Source organism: Salvelinus namaycush, chromosome 21 (assembly GCF_016432855.1).
Source record: "Salvelinus namaycush isolate Seneca chromosome 21, SaNama_1.0, whole genome shotgun sequence".
Taxonomy (NCBI): Eukaryota; Metazoa; Chordata; class Actinopteri; order Salmoniformes; family Salmonidae; genus Salvelinus; species Salvelinus namaycush.
Genome location: NC_052327.1, coordinates 1,831,918 through 1,852,451, shown reverse-complemented (window position 1 = coordinate 1,852,451; position 20,534 = coordinate 1,831,918). Strand labels below are relative to the sequence as shown.

At 44.1% G+C, this 20,534-nt stretch overlaps 1 protein-coding gene across 1 annotated transcript; it reads left to right on the top strand.

Annotated features, from left to right (window-relative positions):
- Window positions 1-1,621: 1,621 nt before the first annotated feature.
- On the top strand, window positions 1,622-13,627 carry LOC120066536 (ubinuclein-1-like). Its single transcript, XM_039017959.1, has 16 exons — window positions 1,622-1,933; window positions 2,076-2,174; window positions 3,319-3,417; window positions 7,707-7,850; window positions 8,042-8,127; window positions 8,354-8,784; window positions 8,895-9,133; window positions 9,224-9,294; window positions 9,402-9,552; window positions 9,602-9,705; window positions 10,638-10,763; window positions 10,860-11,009; window positions 11,091-11,144; window positions 11,386-11,938; window positions 12,287-12,494; window positions 13,177-13,627. Exons 1-16 carry the CDS (start codon window positions 1,622-1,624, stop codon window positions 13,227-13,229), a joined length of 2,880 nt encoding a protein of 959 aa, XP_038873887.1. The 3' UTR covers window positions 13,230-13,627.
- Window positions 13,628-20,534: the final 6,907 nt, after the last annotated feature.

Below are 20,534 nucleotides of genomic sequence, written 5' to 3'. Positions count from 1 at the left end.
CTCGATCTATCCCTTTAATATGGAGGAAATTACAGTCATTGGGAGCTAAATATATGGCTGGTAAGTGGACATTTTTTGGATGGAAAAACTGTTTCTGTGTAATCTTAAACAACCAAAACCGGATAGAAAGCATGCCGAAAAGATATATATATATATATATATATATATATATATATATATTTATAATACCATCTTCAAGAACTAACAATCAAATAAAAGCTAGACAGTCAGGGAGAACTGATGCCTGTTGATTTTGTTATAATGTTTGAGGAACGTAGGATTAGCCATGTCAAAATGCATAGAATTGCAGGAAATTAGCTATAAAACTGCAAACTTTCCTCTCAGCTCCAAACGGTGTAGAATTGCTAGAAATAAGTTTCAAAACTGTACAAAATAAACCCGTTGCTCAATAGAAATATTTTAAGAATTATTTTGCTGCAACGTTCAATTAAACGGAAACGGCGCTGTTCTGAACGACCAGTTGAAAAAACGGGGAGGGGTTGGGTTGGGGGGGTTGGGGAATTCTTCTTCGTTGGGGTTGCTTTACAACAGTAACATTTTCTCTAAATCGCCAAAGATACCTTTCTAGCTAATATACTATGTTATAGTTTACACTTCCTCTTCCAGTGAACTGTGGGGAGGTCAAAATAATGAAACTGTCTAAATCTATTCGTTTTAAAATGGTGATTACTTCTTCTACTTGCTGTTATCATTCACATAATTCTAACATATAATGGATGTCCCTTGGTCGCTGGTTTGCCTGGGGTGGGGTTTCCCTAGGCAACAAAAAAAAAGTGTTAGAAACCTTGGACTAGTGCAGAATTTAGAACATCAAACTCCAGTCTGGTAGGTGACACCGCCATAAAACCCCAACGAAGAAGAATTCCCCAACCCCCCAACCCAACCCCTCCCCGTTTTTTCAACTGGTCGTTCAGAACAGCGCCGTTTCCGTTTAATTGAACGTTGCAGCAAAGACGTTCTATTATTTCACAGGAGGTTGGTGGAACCTTAATTGGGGAGGATGGGCTCGTGGTAATGACTGGAGCGGAATAAGTTAAATGATATAAAATACATTAAACACACGGTTTCCATGGTGTTTGATGTCATTCCATTTGCTCCGTTCCAGCCATTATTATGAGCCGTCCTCCCCTCAGCAGCCCCCACTGTAATTATATTGACAAGATAGCTGATTGAACTCTCTAACAATGGAAATACATGTCCTCAATTATTGAAGGGACACACTCTTTTCATAGCACTTTGATAAAAAATTATTTTCGTAGCAGGTTAGGTAAGCATTTTCACTAACCTTAACCTTAGTCTCCTAACCTGCTACGAAAAAGTCACTTAGGTATCGAAGTGAAAAGTGTTGCCCAAATGATTGACTGCAGGTGAGATCAGGTCAGACCATTCTAGCCAATGAGAGGGCAGAAATCCTCTCGCTTTCACCTCTTCCTCTCTGCTTGCAATACGTTCTATCGTACTGAACGCAGCCCAGGTGAAATTCAAACGAACACCTGCTGCTGCAGCTGATTAGGGGCGGGGAGTTGTGTCTGTTGAAGTTATTTGGCCAGCTACTAGTTCAGCGGGACGCGGATGTTCCGATAGTCTGTTGTTCGCTGCCATGGCCGAACCACGAAGAGTTCAACTGACTACTCTGTCCGGTAATGTCCCCCTGCAGTCAGCCGTGGTGGTTAAACCAGCGTTACCCCCTAAAGAGGCGGTCACCGTTACGCCAGTAGCTGCGTCGACCTCATCTTCCTGGGGAAGTCCAACCAAACAACCTGTAGCCACATCGAACTCGTCTTCTCAGGGTAGTTCAACCAAACCGGTTAAGACCGAACGCTTTGTCCTGACGCTGTTTGAACCAGACCAACATAGGTGTCCTGAGTTCTACTACCCAGAACTTGTTTACAAAAAGGTGAGAAAGAAAGACGCTCCGTTCCGATAGAATTGGTGTGATTGATCAATAGATTTAGACTGATCAATTATGAATGTTAAATCAACTAGGAAACTAGCCAAATGTATTATCCTAAATACGTTTAATTGACGCAACTAATAAAGGCACTATTTTCCAGAAGAGCGTTTCAGACAAAGATGTACCAAACACAATTGAGCAGGAAAACAGAGAGAAGGATGAACTTGGAGCTATCGCCAGGAGATTCGAGGATAAATATGTTAGTGGAGTTGAATATTATTTGGTATTACAAGCGTAATATTATGGCCAGGCACCACCGGCTATAATTACATTTTACATACATAATTACTTTTTTTCGTCCTATAAGGAGTGCCCCCTCAAAGTTGATATATATTTTCGTTAGTTTATCATACAACTGTAATCGAAATTTAATGAATTGTAACCACTTAATGGATATCCATAATTTCTAAGCTCACTAGATGGAATCACACCATTTTAAAAGCCCTTTTCATCGAGAATGTTACAAACTGGACTATATATAGTAACTGACTGAAGAGATGGTGATTGGGTCTGAATTCAGTGTCCTTGTCTTTAGTCACTCTATGCACATGCCAACACATTTCTCAGCCTTTGAACCATTCAGCAAATGTTGTGTTTATCATTTGACATATTTTCCGGACGTATACATAGGGAATTGTTTATATGTTATATGTTAAATGTTTATTTTCAATTATGGTTTCGTCAAGTTAGATTTTTTTTTTGTTTAAAGTACCTTTATTATTTAACACATAGAAAGATGAAAATAATATTTTCAACACTGTTACGTTTTTAAGTCCGGTTGTGGAATTTCTTAACAAAATGAAACTAAAAGATTTAAGCTGATTTGATCCAGTGTACAATTTTTATTTGCCTGATATGCAAATATGTGCATATTTAATTATCACCTGATCTGCGTACTTAAATACAATATTTCAGAAAAAATGCTACAAAGAAAAGTATATTTGTCCATCTAAATTGGTAAAAGTGTATTGTGATATGATAAAAATATGTATTTATTAGTGTGGTGCCTGGCCTTAAGACTGTTTAAATATTTGTTGTGTCCCAAATGCCACCCTATTCCCTGTATAGTGCACTACTTTTGACCAGAGCCCTATGCCACCCTATTCCCTATATAGAGCACTACTTTTGTCCAGAGCCCTACGGCTCCCTATATAGTGCATTACTTTTGACCAGAGCCCTAGGGCTCCCTATATAGTGCACTACGTTATACCAGAACTTTAGGGATTAGGGTGCCATTTGGGATGCAGACAATGTCATTGTTTTAATGCCTTATTGCCTTGATGAACACCCCCTGTCTTTCTCTCTCTCGTACTCTTTTGCTCTCTTGTTCTTTCTCTCTCCAGGGATGTGGGAACAAACGTAAGAAGGATCGTATTCAGGATCTAGTGGATATAGGCTATGGTTATGACAACGAAGACTCTTTCATCGACAACTCCGAGGCAGTAGGTTCAGTTTACCATGTTTATTCTGCTTCAGTTTAGAGGTCGACCGATTATGATTTTAACGGCGATACCGATTATTGGAGGACCAAAAAAGCCGATACCGATTAAACGGACGATTTTTATTTTTATTTGTAATAATGACAATTACAACAATACTGAATGAACACTTATTTTAACTTAATATAATACATCAATAAAATCAATTTAGTCTCATAAATAATGAAACATGTTCAATTTGGTTTAAATAATGCAAAAACAAAGTGTTGGAGAAGAAAGTAAAAGTGCAATATGTGCCATGTAAAAAAGCTAACGTTTAAGTTCCTTGCTCAGAACATGAGAACATATGAAAGCTGGTGGTTCCTTTTAACATGAGTCTTCAATATTCCCAGGTAAGAAGTTTTAGGTTGTAGTTATTATAGGAATTATAGGACTATTTCTCTCTATACGATTTGTATTCCATATACCTTTGACTATTGGATGTTCTTATAGGCACTTTAGTATTGCAAGTGTAACAGTATAGCTTCCGTCCCTCTCCTCGCTCCTACCTGGGCTCGAACCAGGAACACATCGACAACAGCCACCCTCGAAGCAGTGTTACCCATGCAGAGCAAGGGGAACAACTACTCCAAGCGAGCGACGTCAGAGCGAGTGACGTTCGAAACGCTATTAGCGCGCACCCCGCTAACTAGCTAGCCATTTCACATTGGTTACACCAGCCTAATCTTGGGAGTTGATAGGCTTGAAGTCATAAACAGCGCAATGCTTGAAGCATTGCGAAGAGCTGCTGGCAAAACACAGTAAAGTGCTGTTTGAATGAATGCTTACGAGCCTGCTGCTGCCTACCATCGCTCAGTCAGACTGCTCTATCAAATCATACTTAATTATAACACACAGAAATACGAGCCTTAGGTCATTAATATGGTCGAATCCGGAAACTATCATCTCAAACAAAACGTTTATTCTTTCAGTGAAATACGGAACCGTTCCGTATTTTATTTAACTGGTGGCATCCATAAGTCTAAATATTCCTCTTACATTGCACAACCTTCAATGGTATGTCATAATTACGTAAAATTCTGGCAAATTAGGCGGCCCAAACTGTTGCATATACCCTGACTCTGCCTGTAATGAACGCAAGAGAAGTGACACAATTTCACCTGGTTAATATTGCCTGCTAACCTGGATTTCTTTAAGCTAAATATGCAGGTTTAAAAATATATACTTCTGTGTATTGATTTTAAGAAAGGCATTGATGTTTATGGTTAGGTACACGTTGGAGCAACGACAGTCCTTTTTCGCGAATGCGCACTGCATCGATTATACGCAGGACACGCTAGATAAACTAGTAATATCATCAACCATGTGTAGTTAACTAGTGATTATGATTGATTGTTTTTATAAGATACGTTTAATGCTAACTAGCAACTTACCTTGGCTTCTTACTGCATTCGCGTAACAGGCGGGCTCCTCGTGAGGCAGGTGGTTAGAGCGTTGGACTAGTTAACCGTAAGGTTGCAAGATTGAATCCCAGAGCTGACAAGGTAAAAATCTGTCTTTCTGCCCCTGAACAAGGCAGTTAACCCACTGTTCCTAGGCCGTCATTGAAAATAAGAATGTGTTCTTAACTGACTTGCCTAGTTAAATAAAGGTGTAAAAAAAAAACGGCGTCCAGCAATCGGTTTCCAAAATTACCGATTTCCGATTGTTATGGAAACTTGAAATCGGCCCTAATTAATCGGCCATTACGATTAATCGGTCGACCTCTAGTTCAGTTTACCATGTTTGTTCTGGTTCGGTGTACCATGTTTGTTCTGGTTCGGTGTACCATGTTTGTTCTGGTTCGGTGTACCATGTTTGTTCTGGTTCGGTGTACCATGTTTGTTCTGGTTCGGTGTACCATGTTTGTTCTGGTTCGGTGTACCAAGTTTGTTCTGGTTCGGTGTACCAAGTTTGTTCTGGTTCGGTGTACCAAGTTTGTTCTGGTTCGGTGTACCAAGTTTGTTCTGGTTCGGTGTACCAAGTTTGTTCTGGTTCGGTGTACCATGTTTGTTCTGGTTCGGTGTACCATGTTTGTTCTGGTTCGGTGTACCATGTTTGTTCTGGTTCGGTGTACCATGTTTGTTCTGGTTCGGTGTACCATGTTTGTTCTGGTTCGGTGTACCATGTTTGTTCTGGTTCGGTGTACCATGTTTGTTCTGGTTCGGTGTACCATGTTTGTTCTGGTTCGGTGTACCATGTTTGTTCTGGTTCGGTGTACCATGTTTGTTCTGGTTCGGTGTACCATGTTTGTTCTGGTTCGGTGTACCATGTTTGTTCTGGTTCGGTGTACCATGTTTGTTCTGGTTCGGTGTACCAAGTTTGTTCTGGTTCGGTGTACCAAGTTTGTTCTGGTTCGGTGTACCAAGTTTGTTCTGGTTCGGTGTACCAAGTTTGTTCTGGTTCGGTGTACCATGTTTGTTCTGGTTCGGTGTACCATGTTTGTTCTGGTTCGGTGTACCATGTTTGTTCTGGTTCGGTGTACCATGTTTGTTCTGGTTCGGTGTACCATGTCTGTTCTGGTTCGGTGTACCATGTCTGTTCTGGTTCGGTGTACCATGTCTGTTCTGGTTCGGTGTACCATGTCTGTTCTGGTTCGGTGTACCATGTCTGTTCTGGTTCGGTGTACCATGTCTGTTCTGGTTCGGTGTACCATGTCTGTTCTGGTTCGGTGTACCATGTCTGTTCTGGTTCGGTGTACCATGTCTGTTCTGGTTCGGTGTACCATGTCTGTTCTGGTTCGGTGTACCATGTCTGTTCTGGTTCGGTGTACCATGTCTGTTCTGGTTCGGTGTACCATGTCTGTTCTGGTTCGGTGTACCATGTCTGTTCTGGTTCGGTGTACCATGTCTGTTCTGGTTCGGTGTACCATGTCTGTTCTGGTTCGGTGTACCATGTCTGTTCTGGTTCGGTGTACCATGTCTGTTCTGGTTCGGTGTACCATGTCTGTTCTGGTTCGGTGTACCATGTCTGTTCTGGTTCGGTGTACCATGTCTGTTCTGGTTCGGTGTACCATGTCTGTTCTGGTTCGGTGTACCATGTTTGTTCTGGTTCGGTGTACCATGTCTCTGTGTGCAGGTGGTGCTTCCTTGTTATAGTTGCCTGGATACTTAGCTCTCAATATTGTATAAATATTGTTTATAATTTTAAAATACACACGTTACCAATTGAGTAGTATTGTAATATCACCCCCTCCTGCCCTCTCTGCAGTATGATGAGTTGGTCCCAGCCTCTCTGAGCACCAAGCTGGTCTGTTTAGTATAGTACTGTATTATATTGTAATAGCGCCCCCTCCTGTCCTCTGAGCACCAAGCTGGTCTGTTTAGTATAGTACTGTAGTATAGTACCGTATTATATTGTAATATCATCCCCTCCTGTCCTCTGAGCACCAAGCTGGTCTGTTTAGTATAGTACTGTAGTATAGTACTGTATTATATTGTAATATCACCCCCTCCTGTCCTCTGAGCACCAAGCTGGTCTGTTTAGTATAGTACTGTAGTATAGTACTGTATTATATTGTAATATCACCCCCTCCTTTCCTCTGAGCACCAAGCTGGTCTGTTTAGTATAGTACTGTAGTATAGTACTGTATTATATTGTAATATCACCCCCTCCTTTCCTCTGAGCACTAAGCTGGTCTGTTTAGTATAGTACTGTAGTATAGTACCGTATTATATTGTAATATCGCCCCCTCCTGTCCTCTGAGCACCAAGCTGGTCTGTTTAGTATAGTACTGTAGTATAGTACTGTATTATATTGTAATATCACCCCCTCCTTTCCTCTGAGCACCAAGCTGGTCTGTTTAGTATAGTACTGTAGTATAGTACTGTATTATATTGTAATATCACCCCCTCCTGTCCTCTGAGCACCAAGCTGGTCTGTTTAGTATAGTACTGTAGTATAGTACTGTATTATATTGTAATATCACCCCCTCCTTTCCTCTGAGCACCAAGCTGGTCTGTTTAGTATAGTACTGTAGTATAGTACTGTATTATATTGTAATATCACCCCCTCCTTTCCTCTGAGCACTAAGCTGGTCTGTTTAGTATAGTACTGTAGTATAGTACCGTATTATATTGTAATAGCGCCCCCTCCTGTCCTCTGAGCACCAAGCTGGTCTGTTTAGTATAGTACTGTAGTATAGTACCGTATTATATTGTAATATCACCCCCTCCTTTCCTCTGAGCACTAAGCTGGTCTGTTTAGTATAGTACCGTATTATACTGTATCACCCCCTCCTGTCCTCTCTGCAGTATGATGAGTTGGTCCCAGCCTCTCTGAACACCAAGCTGGGAGGGTTCTATGTTAACTCTGGACCGCTCCAGTTCCGCCAGGCCTCTGATACGGAGACAGACGACGACTTCATGACCAAGAACCAACAACCCAAGCCCTCTAAAGTAATTAAAACTCTATGGCTGCGTCCCGTTCCAAATAGCACCCTATTCCGTCTATAGTGTACTACTATTGGCCAGAGTGGTCTCTGAATAGGGTGCTATTTGGGATGCGGCCAATATGTATGATCATAACTGGATTGCGTTTGTGAATAGAAAATGTTCCAGGTCAGACATCATTCTTTGTTTTGTTCCAGAAACGCAGGAAGGAAGAGGGAAAAGTGAAGAGGAGGACATACCCTGGACATGTGGCGACTGAAAACCCCACACTGTCAAACACTGGGTGAGAGACTGACTCATGATCAGTTGATTGACAACTATAGATCATAGATAGTCCATTTATGCTCCCTCTCTCTGTGCTCCCTCTCTCTGTGCTCCCTCTCTCTGTGCTCCCTCTCTCTGTGCTCCCTCTCTCTGTGCTCCCTCTCTCTGTGCTCCCTCTCTCTGTGCTCCCTCTCTCTGTGCTCCCTCTCTCTGTGCTCCCTCTCTCTGTGCTCTTTCTTCCCTAGTGTTCTACCTGACAAGAACATGTGGGAGGAGAAACCGAAGAAGAAGAAGAAGAAGCCGCCAGCTGGTCCTCTGAGTGTCACAGACATGTTGAGAAAGTTCCAGAAACAGAAAGACAAAGAGAAACTGAAAAGGGAGAAAGAGGGAGAGCAACAGAAGTTCGGTCTGGGGAAGACTACACTACCCACAACACCCTATGTTTCTGCAGACCCTGCTGGGGGCGGCGCAAACATGGCGGACCCTCTGCTCAGCTTGATAGGATCGACCAATGACAGGGCGTTTCTCCAGGCAGCCAGCACTGTGGACTTTGACCTCGATCTAGACACCCTATTGGACGCCTCCGCTGAGACGCTGGCCAATCAGGTAGTCGTCGCCATGACCTTAACCAATCAGGAGGTCAACGCCAAGACCTTGGCCTACAAGGAAGTGAACGGTTTGATACTCTACCATACTTTATTTTTCATTTTCATTTATATTTGTTTTGTGTTGATAATGGTACATTTGAAGTCCAATAATTAATTCCAGGACTCTGTGTCGGTGCAGGGGGTGACCCCTCTGCTTCCACCCTGGAGAGCCACACACAGACCCCCATCGACCCTGTCCCTCAACCCCAGGACCAGATTGACCTTGTCCCTGAATCCATCTCCAAGCCCCAGGCCCCAAAACCATCTACACAGCCACAGCCAGTCTCTGGCCCACAGGTCCAGCCCCTGTCACAGCCCACTCCCCTGCCTGAAGGTCTGTCACCAGCCATGGAGAAGAGAGCTCAAGACCTGGCCCTGGTATGGTACCGGACACTGGGCTTTGCGTTATGCTGTGCCCTTATGTTGTTGAGTGCCACATTGATTGATGTATTGGTTGATCTTGTTCAGGCTGCTAAGGGGTTGGAGGGAGAGTCAAAGGTCAAGTTCTTCACACCAGAGGTCAACACCATCCTGCTGGAGTAAGTCGTTTGGTTTCATGTTTAAACTACTATCAAAAACATTGTCTTATACAAGTCCCATAACAATGTTCAGCCTTACGAGTAATGGATGTGTGTGTGGTCCTCAGCATTGAGCTGCAGTGCAGAGATGTGAGTGGCCAGGTGCGTTCTAAGGTGTACACACACCTTGCCTCATTCCTCCCCTGCAGCAGAGACACACTGCTGAAACGGGTCAAGAAACTACTGCTGACACAGGTAACACAGGATGGCTCGTCCTCTGTGTTGTGTGTGTGTGTGCAGGCGCAAATCTTTGTCTGTGGTTTAGGAGGAGCCTCTCCAGAGGTTGAGGCAGGCAATCGACAAGGTGATGCCGGAACAGATCTCCCGTTACCACGACGACTGCCAGGCCCACGCCCAGGCCAGGGCCGCTAAGTAAGTCACCATGGCAACTATCGTCAACACACAGAACATAATAAATCATAGTCCACTTATTAATGTGCAACTTGGAGTGATCTTGCTAACCCGTGTGGCTGGCTGCCTTGCTAACCCGTGTGGCTGGCTGCCTTGCTAACCCGTGTGGCTGGCTGCCTTGCTAACCCGTGTGGCTGGCTGCCTTGCTAACCCGTGTGGCTGGCTGCCGCGCTAACCCGTGTGGCTGGCTGCCGCGCTAACCCGTGTGGCTGGCTGCCGCGCTAACCCGTGTGGCTGGCTGCCGCGCTAACCCGTGTGGCTGGCTGCCGCGCTAACCCGTGTGGCTGGCTGCCGCGCTAACCCGTGTGGCTGGCTGCCGCGCTAACCCGTGTGGCTGGCTGCCGCGCTAACCCGTGTGGCTGGCTGCCGCGCTATCCCGTGTGGCTGGCTGCCGCGCTATCCCGTGTGGCTGGCTGCCGCGCTAACCCGTGTGGCTGGCTGCCCGCGCTAACCCGTGTGGCTGGCTGCCCGCGCTAACCCGTGTGGCTGGCTGCCCGCGCTAACCCGTGTGGCTGGCTGCCCGCGCTAACCCGTGTGGCTGGCTGCCCGCGCTAACCCGTGTGGCTGGCTGCCCGCGCTAACCCGTGTGGCTGGCTGCCCGCGCTAACCCGTGTGGCTGGCTGCCCGCGCTAACCCGTGTGGCTGGCTGCCCGCGCTAACCCGTGTGGCTGGCTGCCCGCGCTAACCCGTGTGGCTGGCTGCCCGCTCCAACCCGTGTGGCTGGCTGCCCGTTCCAACCCGTGTGGCTGGCTGCCCGTTCCAACCCGTGTGGCTGGCTGCCCGTTCCAACCCGTGTGGCTGGCTGCCCGTTCCAACCCGTGTGGCTGGCTGCCCGTTCCAACCCGTGTGGCTGGCTGACCGTTCCAACCCGTGTGGCTGGCTGACCGTTCCAGGATGGTGGAGGAGAGTAAAGAGCGAGAACAGAAGGAGAACACGGGGTCAGAAGAGGAGGGGGAGGAGAGGAGTGGCAAACGAGTGGTGGGCCCCAGGAAGAAATTCAGATGGAACCAAGAGATCAGGTTACTTTTTCATGTTCTAAATGTTTACTCATCATTCTATCAACACACATACATACGTTTAAACACCTATGGTGACTATCCTATCTTGCCCGATAGGGAGTGCCTGTGCATTGCGGTTCGGGTGCGGATGGACAGATTCCAAGTGGAGAAAGGGAAAACTGAGACGCAGGGACCGGAGGAGTTCCTGAAAGCTTTCTTGGACACAGAGATCAAACCCCTCTGGCCTAAAGGCTGGATGCAGCCCAGGTACACACACACGCAAGCGCAACCTTCAAATATACCAGTTTACTTGTTCATGCGTCTTTTACTAGTGTTTTGGCTCCTCAGAGTGCTGCTAAAGGAGAGTAGAAGAGTCCACTGCCCCACTGCACCTCTACAGCAGTAAGTATCCTCCATAGAACTAGGAATTATTACTTTTTTCTCCATAAGATCTCTTTGGTAGCGTCCACAATCTCTTTATTAGCTCAACCAAGGTGTTGCTGCTGGGCTGGCACTAAAGCCTGCACTCCCTATAGCTCTGCATGACTCTCTCTGACTGCATCACATAGATGCAAACTGTTTTTCTTTTTGTAAGGAGTGCAATAAGTAATGTTAGTGAAGGAAAACGTGTTCCCTCCCACAGAGTGAAGAGGAAGTTGAAGTCGGAGAAGAAACAATCCTCTTTGGGCAGTGCTCCAACTCTTCCAGGGACCTCCAGTGGGCCTGTGGAGCCTCAGGTTTTCCTAGGAGTTCAACCCCAGAACGGATCACCTCTTCCGGGCTCAGGCGTATCCGTAGCCCCTCAGAATCTCGATGACTCTCTGGACCAGGGTCGCCTCCTCACACCCCCCTCTTTAGGGGTTGTGAAAGAGGAGCTAGCTGAGCTGAGGGGGGAGGAGAGTTGCGGGGCTGATTCTGGTGTCCCCATCGCTGTGTTGACCCGCTACGATGATTTGAAACCTGTGCCTGTCAGCACGTCAGCCAATACCAACACACATGCTCAGTCAACGACCGCGAACACACACCCTCAGACGAACACTCACTCCCAGTCTCCTCTGACCGTGCTACCTGACCAGGCGCTGGCGCAAGTCCACAGCCACAAAGACTACATTTCCCAGGGGCACCTAGCATTGACGCAGGACCTTTCACTCCAGAATGGCCACCCTCCTCCACCACAGAAGAAGAAGAAGAAACGGGTAACCACATTATTCAAAGTTGACAGATGGGTAGAATGCATTATAATGTGTTTGTGATTAGAGTTGCAAAATTTGGGGAACTTTAAATAAATTCCCTGGTTTCCCCGAAATCCCAGTTCTAGGTTTCCAGAATCAGGAGAGAATAAGCAGAAAATCCGGGATTCTCCAACCAGGATTTATGGAAAACAAGGGAATTTTGCAACCCTACTTGTGATGCATAAAGCCATTTGGTTTATTTGTTAGTTCCGAATACTGAAAGTCATAGGCTTTGTCCCAAATGGCAGCTTTTTCCCTATAAAGTGCACTACAAAGTGAATCGGGTGCCATAGTTTTGTTTGTTGTTTGCAGGTTTCTGAGGTGTCTGTGCTGAGCTTGCCTGCTCCAGAACACAAACCCACTCCAGGTCTTCCTGGAATCCCTCTACTCCATGCCCTGGGTTTCCCGCTTTCCGCCTTCGGACCAGGAACCATGGGAACGCTGACCCAGTCACAACATTCCAAAGACGCCCTGGTCACCGGCACCACCCCTGGAACGTTCCACCACGGACTCAGGCACAGTAAGTGTGTGTGATGCATCTACGGTTGTATTTAGCATTCGAGGGGATTGGCCTGAGAAAATGCCCTGTCAATGTTCAACTGGACTTCACTTACTAGAGGCACTGTTGACTTAAAGGGATGCTCACTCACTTTCTGCATCCTTCCCTTATGAAAAAAGAGTGCAGTCAGAGTGCAGTCAGAGTGCAGTCAGAGTGCAGTCAGAGTGCAGTCAGAGTGCAGTCAGAGTGCAGTCAGAGTGCAGTCAGAGTGCAGTCAGAGTGCAGTCAGAGTGCAGTCAGAGTGCAGTCAGAGTGCAGTCAGAGTGCAGTCAGAGTGCAGTCAGAGTGCAGTCAGAGTGCAGTCAGAGTGCAGTCAGAGTGCAGTCAGAGTGCAGTCAGAGTGCAGTCAGAGTGCAGTCAGAGTGCAGTCAGAGTGCAGTCAGAGTGCAGTCAGAGTGCAGTCAGAGTGCAGTCAGAGTGCAGTCAGAGTGCAGTCAGAGTAAGGGTTTCTGCACTCGTCTCTCCCTACGCCTCTCTCAGGAATATTACATGTTTTTACCTTTAGTCATCTCTTCATTTTCTCCTCTACCTCAACACCAGGTAACTAACATGATACCTGATCGTTTTTATCATGATATTTCACATCAATAAATATATTGATTACCTGATCAGATGTATTGATCAGAGAAGTATTGATTTTTAGATGGCAGCCAGCTGGTGGGAGAGGGACCCAACGCTCAGAGAAAACTACAGTGATCCAATCCTCCGACAGTGAACATGTAGAATGGATTCAGAATGGACACGTGCAGTAAAAAGAAAAATAAAAAAGTTTGGTGGAAACTTGTGAAAAAGAATAATCAGAAAACTGGATGTAAAAGGCCTATTGAGCCTGGAATAATGATCTTGGAATGGACACCTATAAGATATTGGAACTTCTGAGCCCCTGCTGATCAGATTTGATGGAACATTCCTCGTCAGCAATGGGATGGGGTGAAACTTTTAAATGGGTCACAGAGCTGCATGTATATCACTGGCTAGCACAGTGGTGTTATGAGGAATGTTACACTTACTGAATTGAATGTGTTTTTGCCATATTAAGTATTATAGTTTGTATGGTTATTCAAATAATGTAACCACATTGGTAGCACGTTGTAATAAAGCATTTAAAATTAAATTAAATATTAGTACGTTTATTCATTGATTAATCAATACTCCCACATGTGTAAATGTTAGCTTGTATTCACATTTATAAACTACTTAAAGTATGTAATAATCATTTGTAAGATGTTTATAGGTCCTTATAAACCATTTAGGCTACTGCTAATCATTAAAGTAGTTTAATATGGGCATACAAAATGAGGGCTATTTATACCTTATAAATATTTTTTATTAATTGACCTGGGCCCGGTTTCCCAAAAGTGTCGTAATACATTTAAAGTTCATAACTGTGCACTCTCCTCAAACAATAACATGGTATTCCTTTACTGTAATAGCTACTGTAAATTGGACAGTGCAGTTAGATTAGCAAGTTAGTCATATCTGATATTGGCAGAAAGCTTATGTCCTGGGAAATGTTCTTGTGACCTACAACCTTATGCTAATCACATTAGCCTACGTTAGCTCAACCGTCCTGCAGGGGACCCACCCATCCTGTAGAGGTTTTAACCTCAAGGATCTGCCCCTTTTTTCCCATTTTCGCCTAAAATGACATGCCCAAAGCAAACTACCTGAAGGAAGGATATGCATATCCTTGATACTATTTGAAAGGAAACGCTTTGAAGTTTGTGGAAATGTGAAATGAATGTTGAAAAATATAACACAGATCTGGTGAAAGATGATACAAATAATTAATTTTGTTTTTTGTAAAGTCTTTGAAATGCAAGAGGCCAGAATGTATTATTCCAGCGCAGGTGCAATTTAGATTTTGTCCACTAGATGGCAGGAGTGTAGGTGCAAAGTTTCACTGATCGAATGAACCATTGCATTACTGTTCAAAATTTTGTATCAAGACTGCCCAAATGTGCCTAATTGGTTAATTAAGTCTACGTTAATTGTTAGAACTTTCATGGGCGTATCCTTAAATCCCGAGCGATTTCCCAAAACTAGTTGACGATGCACTTGAAACCACTGGTTAACGACTGCCTCAGACCATTGGGAGAAAGGCTTAGTAAATCAGATGTATTTTTTTCTCTTTCACACTATGCACAGATCTCAAGATGTTTGTCTAACTGTGACGGTTAAGTTCAGAACGAATGTACCTGTAACCAGGTTTCAATCATACCTTTTTATTTGAGTAAAGTACATGTCTGTCGGATAAAAGAGTTCATGACCGGCCTGATGGAAACTGAACAGTTTCAGGTGAAATGTTCAAATGTCAAAGCAAATACGCTGGCCAAGGTGGGATCGGTCGGTCAAATGAATTATGCAAGAAAAGCGGTGGAAACTTTTGCACAAAACATATTGATATAATAGCCATATCGATCTAAACTTGACGTGTGGTCCTCACTACGACTCGTCAGGAACCATGCAGTTCATTAAGCTACAGATGAGATGAATGGTGATGAGTTTGATGCTCCTTTCCAATAAATATCCAGGATCTTGTTCTGGTGGCATTATTGATCATTTTGGCTGCCGTTTTGACAAAGATAAATTATTCCACTTTTGTCCATAATCTAAAGTAGGCTTATACGTGAGCCCTAGCCTGAGCAAACGTGGCAATACTGGAGAGGGCATACTCTCTCTATATTAAGCTGTTAAATGCGGCGGAAATCATTTAAACTTTAAAAAATGTATTTGATACATGGGAATTTAACCGCAAAATGTATTTTTGTGCACTACGTCATCACGCACAGCCTTTTATTTTTTTTAAATCTGCAACAAATCAATTTGATGTAAACGTCTCTGGTGGGAAAATGTGCATATTTGGTTTTCTATGCAGATCTGAGAATGTTTGCGTTAAAATCTGTCACCATGGAAACCTAGCGAGTGACGACAAATACAAAAGTGTCCCATTTTTCTTTCCATAACAACCGAAGGATATAAAGAAAGCTTCAAATGAAAACCAAGATCACTTTATTAAAAGATAAATAGACTGTAGGCTACACAGACCTATATGTTCGAATCAGTGGAGGCTGCTGAGGGGAGAGAACGGCTCATAATGGCTGGACTGGAGTACTGGAATGGAATCAAAAACATGGTTTCATGTTTGATACCATTCCTTTCACTCAATTCCAGCCATTATGAGCCATCCTCCCCTCAGCAGCCTCCACTGATTTGAATGATATTGAAATCAATTTCCTGTCAATTCAGTTGTATTTATTTGTACGCGTCTTTTTGTCCTCCAATATATTACATGTGTAACCTGCTCAATGATGTGCCCAATCTTGACTTATTGCGTTATTTTATTGTAAGCACTAGCATAAGCTTCCTCAATACTTGTAGCCATAGGTGATATCTCTGTAGTAACTGGTCGATTTCTCAGTATTGTGGAATAATTCTAATGTTAAGGTAAGATTGGAAAGGGAGAACGCTGATCCAAGAGCAGTGCTTCCCTTCTTTCGATCGTTGAGGCACACGGACTCTCTGCATGCCGTTGCTAACATGCCGTTGCTAAACATTCTGGCAAGACTTGATGTTCCTTAGTCTCAAAATAGCCTAGAACATATCAGGATTTTAAAAGAAATATACTGCATCTAACAATGTATTTCTTATTGGAGAAGTCCAGGAGTGTAGGCTATTCATTAGTCGCAGTCCGTTGCAAAACGTTTGAACCAGTTACCTTTTACTCTAGCAACCAAACGGATGTAAACGGAACGAACCGGGGAGGGACCAAGCAAAATTTCTCCAGTAGAAACAATTTTTTTGCAAAACGTTTTGCAACGTAATACGACTAATGAATACACCCCAAATAAAATGTTATTGGTCAACTACCCCACCCCCCTAAAAAAAATACATTAAGAAATGTCAGAACGAGCCATGTCAGAGTCCTGAATATAAATATATGTACTGTATATACAGTGCATTCAGAAAGTATTCAGACACTTTGGACTTTATCCACATTTTATTATGTTACAGCCTTAACCTAAAATGGATTATATAAAAAAAAATCCTAAATGTACTCACACTACCCCATAACGGCAAAGTGAAAACAGGTTTTTAGACATTTTTGCAAATGTATTTAAAATAAAAAAAATAACTTTTAAGTGTTCAGACCCTTTGCTATGAGACTCAACATTGAGCTCTGGTGCATCCTGTTTCCATTGATCATCCTTGGTTGTTCCACAACTTGATTGGAGTCCACCTGTGGTAAATTCAATTGATTAGACATGATTTGGAAAGGCACACACCTGTCTATATAAGGTCCCAAAGTTGACAGTGCATGTCAGAACAAAAACCAAGCCATGAGGTTGAAGGAATGGTCCGTAGAGCGCCTAGACTTGACTGTCGTGGCACAGATCTGGGGAAGGGTATAAAAAAAATAATCTTCAGCATTGAAGGTCCCCAAGAAGACAGTGGCCTCCATCATTCTTAAATGGAAGAAGTTTGGAACCACCAAGACTCTTCCTAGAGCTGGCCACCTGGCCAAACTGAACAATCGGGGGAGAAGGACCTTGGTCAGGGAGGTGACCATGAACCTGATGGTCACTCTGACAGAGCTCCAGAGTTCGTCTGTGGAGATGGGAGAACCTCCCAGAATAACAACGATCTCTGCAGTACTCCACCAATCAGGCCTTTATGGTAGAGTGGCCAGATGGAAGCCACTCCTCAGTAAAAGGCACATGACAGACCACTTGGTGTTTGCCAAAAGGCACCTAAAGGACTCTGACCATAAGAAACAAGATTCTCTGGTCTGATGAAACCAATATTGAACTCTCTGGCCTGAATGCCAAGCTTCACATCTGGAGGAAACCTGGCACCATCCCTACGGTGAAGCATGGTGGTGGCAGCAGCATCATGCTGTAGGGATGTTTTTCAGCAGCAGGGACTGGGAGACTAGTCAGGATTGAGGGAAAGATGAATGGAGCCAAGTACAGAGAGATCCTTGATGAAAACCTGCTCCAGAGTGCTCAGGACCTCAGACTGTGGCGAAGATTCACCTTCCAACAGGACAACAACCATAAGCACACAGCCAAGACGATGAGTGGCTTCGGGACATGTCTCAATGTCCAAAGTCCGGACTTGAATCCGATCGAACATCTCTGGAGAGACCTGAAAATATCTCTGCAGCAACTCTCCCCATCCAACCTGACAGAGTTTGAGAGGATCTGCAGAGAAGAATGGGAGAAACTCCCCAAATACAGGTGTGCCAAGCTTGTAACGTCATACTCAAGAAGACTCGGCTGTATTCGCTGCCAAAGGTGCTTGAAAAAGTATTGAATGAAGGGTCTGAATACTTATGTAAATGTGATATTTCAGTGTTTAATTTTGTATAAATTGGCAAAATTTCTAAAAACCTGTTTTTTCTTTGCTATTATGGGGTATTGTGTGTACACTGATGGCAAAAATAAGGCTGTTAGCAAAATGTGGAAAAGGTAAAGGGGTCTGAATACTTTCTGAATTCACTGTAATGGTCTGTATAGATAATATATTAATAGAAAACCTGTGTACAGTAGTAATTATATAGGATGAGCCTTGACTACAATACAGTATATACAGTTGAAGTCGGAAGTTTACATACACTTATGTTGGAGTAATTAAAACTCGTTTTTCAACCACTCAACAAGAAATCTGTGAACAAACTATAGTTTTGGCAAGTTAATTTACGACATCTACTTTGTGCATGACACAAGTAATTTTTCCAGCAATTGTTTACAGACAGATTATTTCACTTATAATTCACTGTATCACAATTCTAGTGGGTCAGAAGTTTACATACAAGTTTACATACACATAGATCTCCACAAGTCTGGTTCATCCTTGGGAGCAATTTCCAAACGCCTTAAGGTACCACGTTCATCTGTACAAACAATAGTAAGCAAGTATAAACACCATGGGACCACGCAGCCGTCATACCGCTCAGGAAGGAGACACGTTCTGTCTCCTAGAGATGAACGTACTTTGGTGCGAAAAGTGCAAATCAATCCCAGAACAACAGCAAAGGACCTTGTGAAGATGCTGGAGGAAACCGGTACAAAAGTATCTATATCCACAGTAAAACGAGTCCTATATCGACATAACCTGAATGCCCGCTCAGCAAGGAAGAAGCCACTGCTCCAAAACGCCATTAAAAAAGCCAGACTACGGTTTGCAACTGAACAGGTGGACAAAAATCCTACTCTTTGGAGAAATGTCCTCTGGTCTGATGAAACAAAAACAGAACTGTTTGGACATAATGACCATCGTTATGCTTGGAGGAAGAAGGGGGAGGTTTGCAAGCCGAAGAACACCATCCCAACTGTGAAGCACGGGGGTGGCAACATCATGTTGTGGGGTGCTTTGCTGCAGGAATGGTGCACTTCACAAAATAGATGGCATCATGAGGTAGGAAAATGATGTGGATATAGTGAAGCAACATCTCAAGATATCAATCAGGAAGTTAAAGTTGGTCGCAAATGGCTCTTCCAAATGGACAATGACCCCAAGCATACTTCCAAAGTTGTGGCAACATGGCTTAAGGACAACAAAGTCAAGGTATTGGAGTGGCCATCACAAGGCCCTGACCTCAATCCTATAGCAAATTTGTGGGCAGAACTGAAAAAGGAGGCCTACAAACCTGACTCAGTTACACCAGCTCTGTCAGCAGGAATGGCTGATAATTCACCCAACTTATTGTGGGAAGCTTGTGGAAGGTTACCTGAAATGTTTGACCCAAGTTAAACAATTTTAAGGCCATGCTACCAAATACTAATTGAGTGTATGTGAGGTGTGATACAACCCGACAGGATGTACTCAAAGTAAGTCCAGGACCCTGTTGCATAGGGCGGGGTTCAGACACAGGGCCTTGAGCTTAGTGATGAGCTTGGAAGGCTGAGCTGTAGTCGATGAACAGCGTTCTTACATACTGTAGGTATTCCTCTCGTCCAGATGGGATAGAACAGTGTGCAGTGCGATGACAATTGCATCATCTGTGGATCTGTTGGGGCGGTATGCAAATTGTTGTTGGTCTAGGGAAGCGTTTCCGGAACTCGGTCCTGGGAACCCCAAAGGGGGGCATGTTGTGTTTTTTTGCCCCAACACTACACAGCTGATTCAAATGATGTTTGATTAATTTAATCAGCTGTGTAATGCTAGGGCAGAAACGAAAACAGAGTTTGGTAAATGCTGGTCTAGGGTGTCAGGTAAGGTGGAGGCGATATGATCCTTAAACTAGCCTCTCAAAGCGCTTCATGATGGCCGAAGTGAGTGCTACAGGGCGATAGTCATTCGTTCAGTTACCTACACTTTCTTGGGTACAGGAACAATGGTGGACATCTTGAAGCAAGTGGGGACAACAGATTGGGACAGGGAGAGATTGGATATGTCCGTAAACATTCCAGCCAGCTGTTCTGCACATGCTCTGAGGACCTGGCTTGAGATGCTATCCGGCATCCCAAGAGTTAGCACACTTGCAAGAGTTAACACACTTAAATGTCTTACGTATGCCATGGAGGAGGAGTGCTCACAGTCCACGTGAGCAGTGGTGGCACACGTCGGTGGCTCCGTGATTGTCTGGAGTCCCTGCCACATACGTGTCCGTTAACATGCGACTCCACGTTGTCCCTGTACTGTACTTTCATTGGCTTATGGAGGGCATAGCTGGTCTGTTTGTACACGTCCATGTTCCCAGTCACCTTGTCGTGGTTAAATGCGGTGGTTTGCAATTTCAGTTTTGCACGAATGTTGCCATATATCCACAGTTTTTGGTTCCCATCGTCACCGTGGGAACAACATCCTCTATGCACTTCCTGATGAACCCAGTCACTGAGTCCGTGTACATGTCGATACTATTCTCGGAGGCAACCCCTGGAACATTTCCTAGTCCGTGTGAGTGATCAAAAGAATCTTGAAACGTATATATTTCGATTGGTCAGACCAACGTTGAACAGTCCTTACCACAGGTACATCCTGTTTAAGTTTTTGACT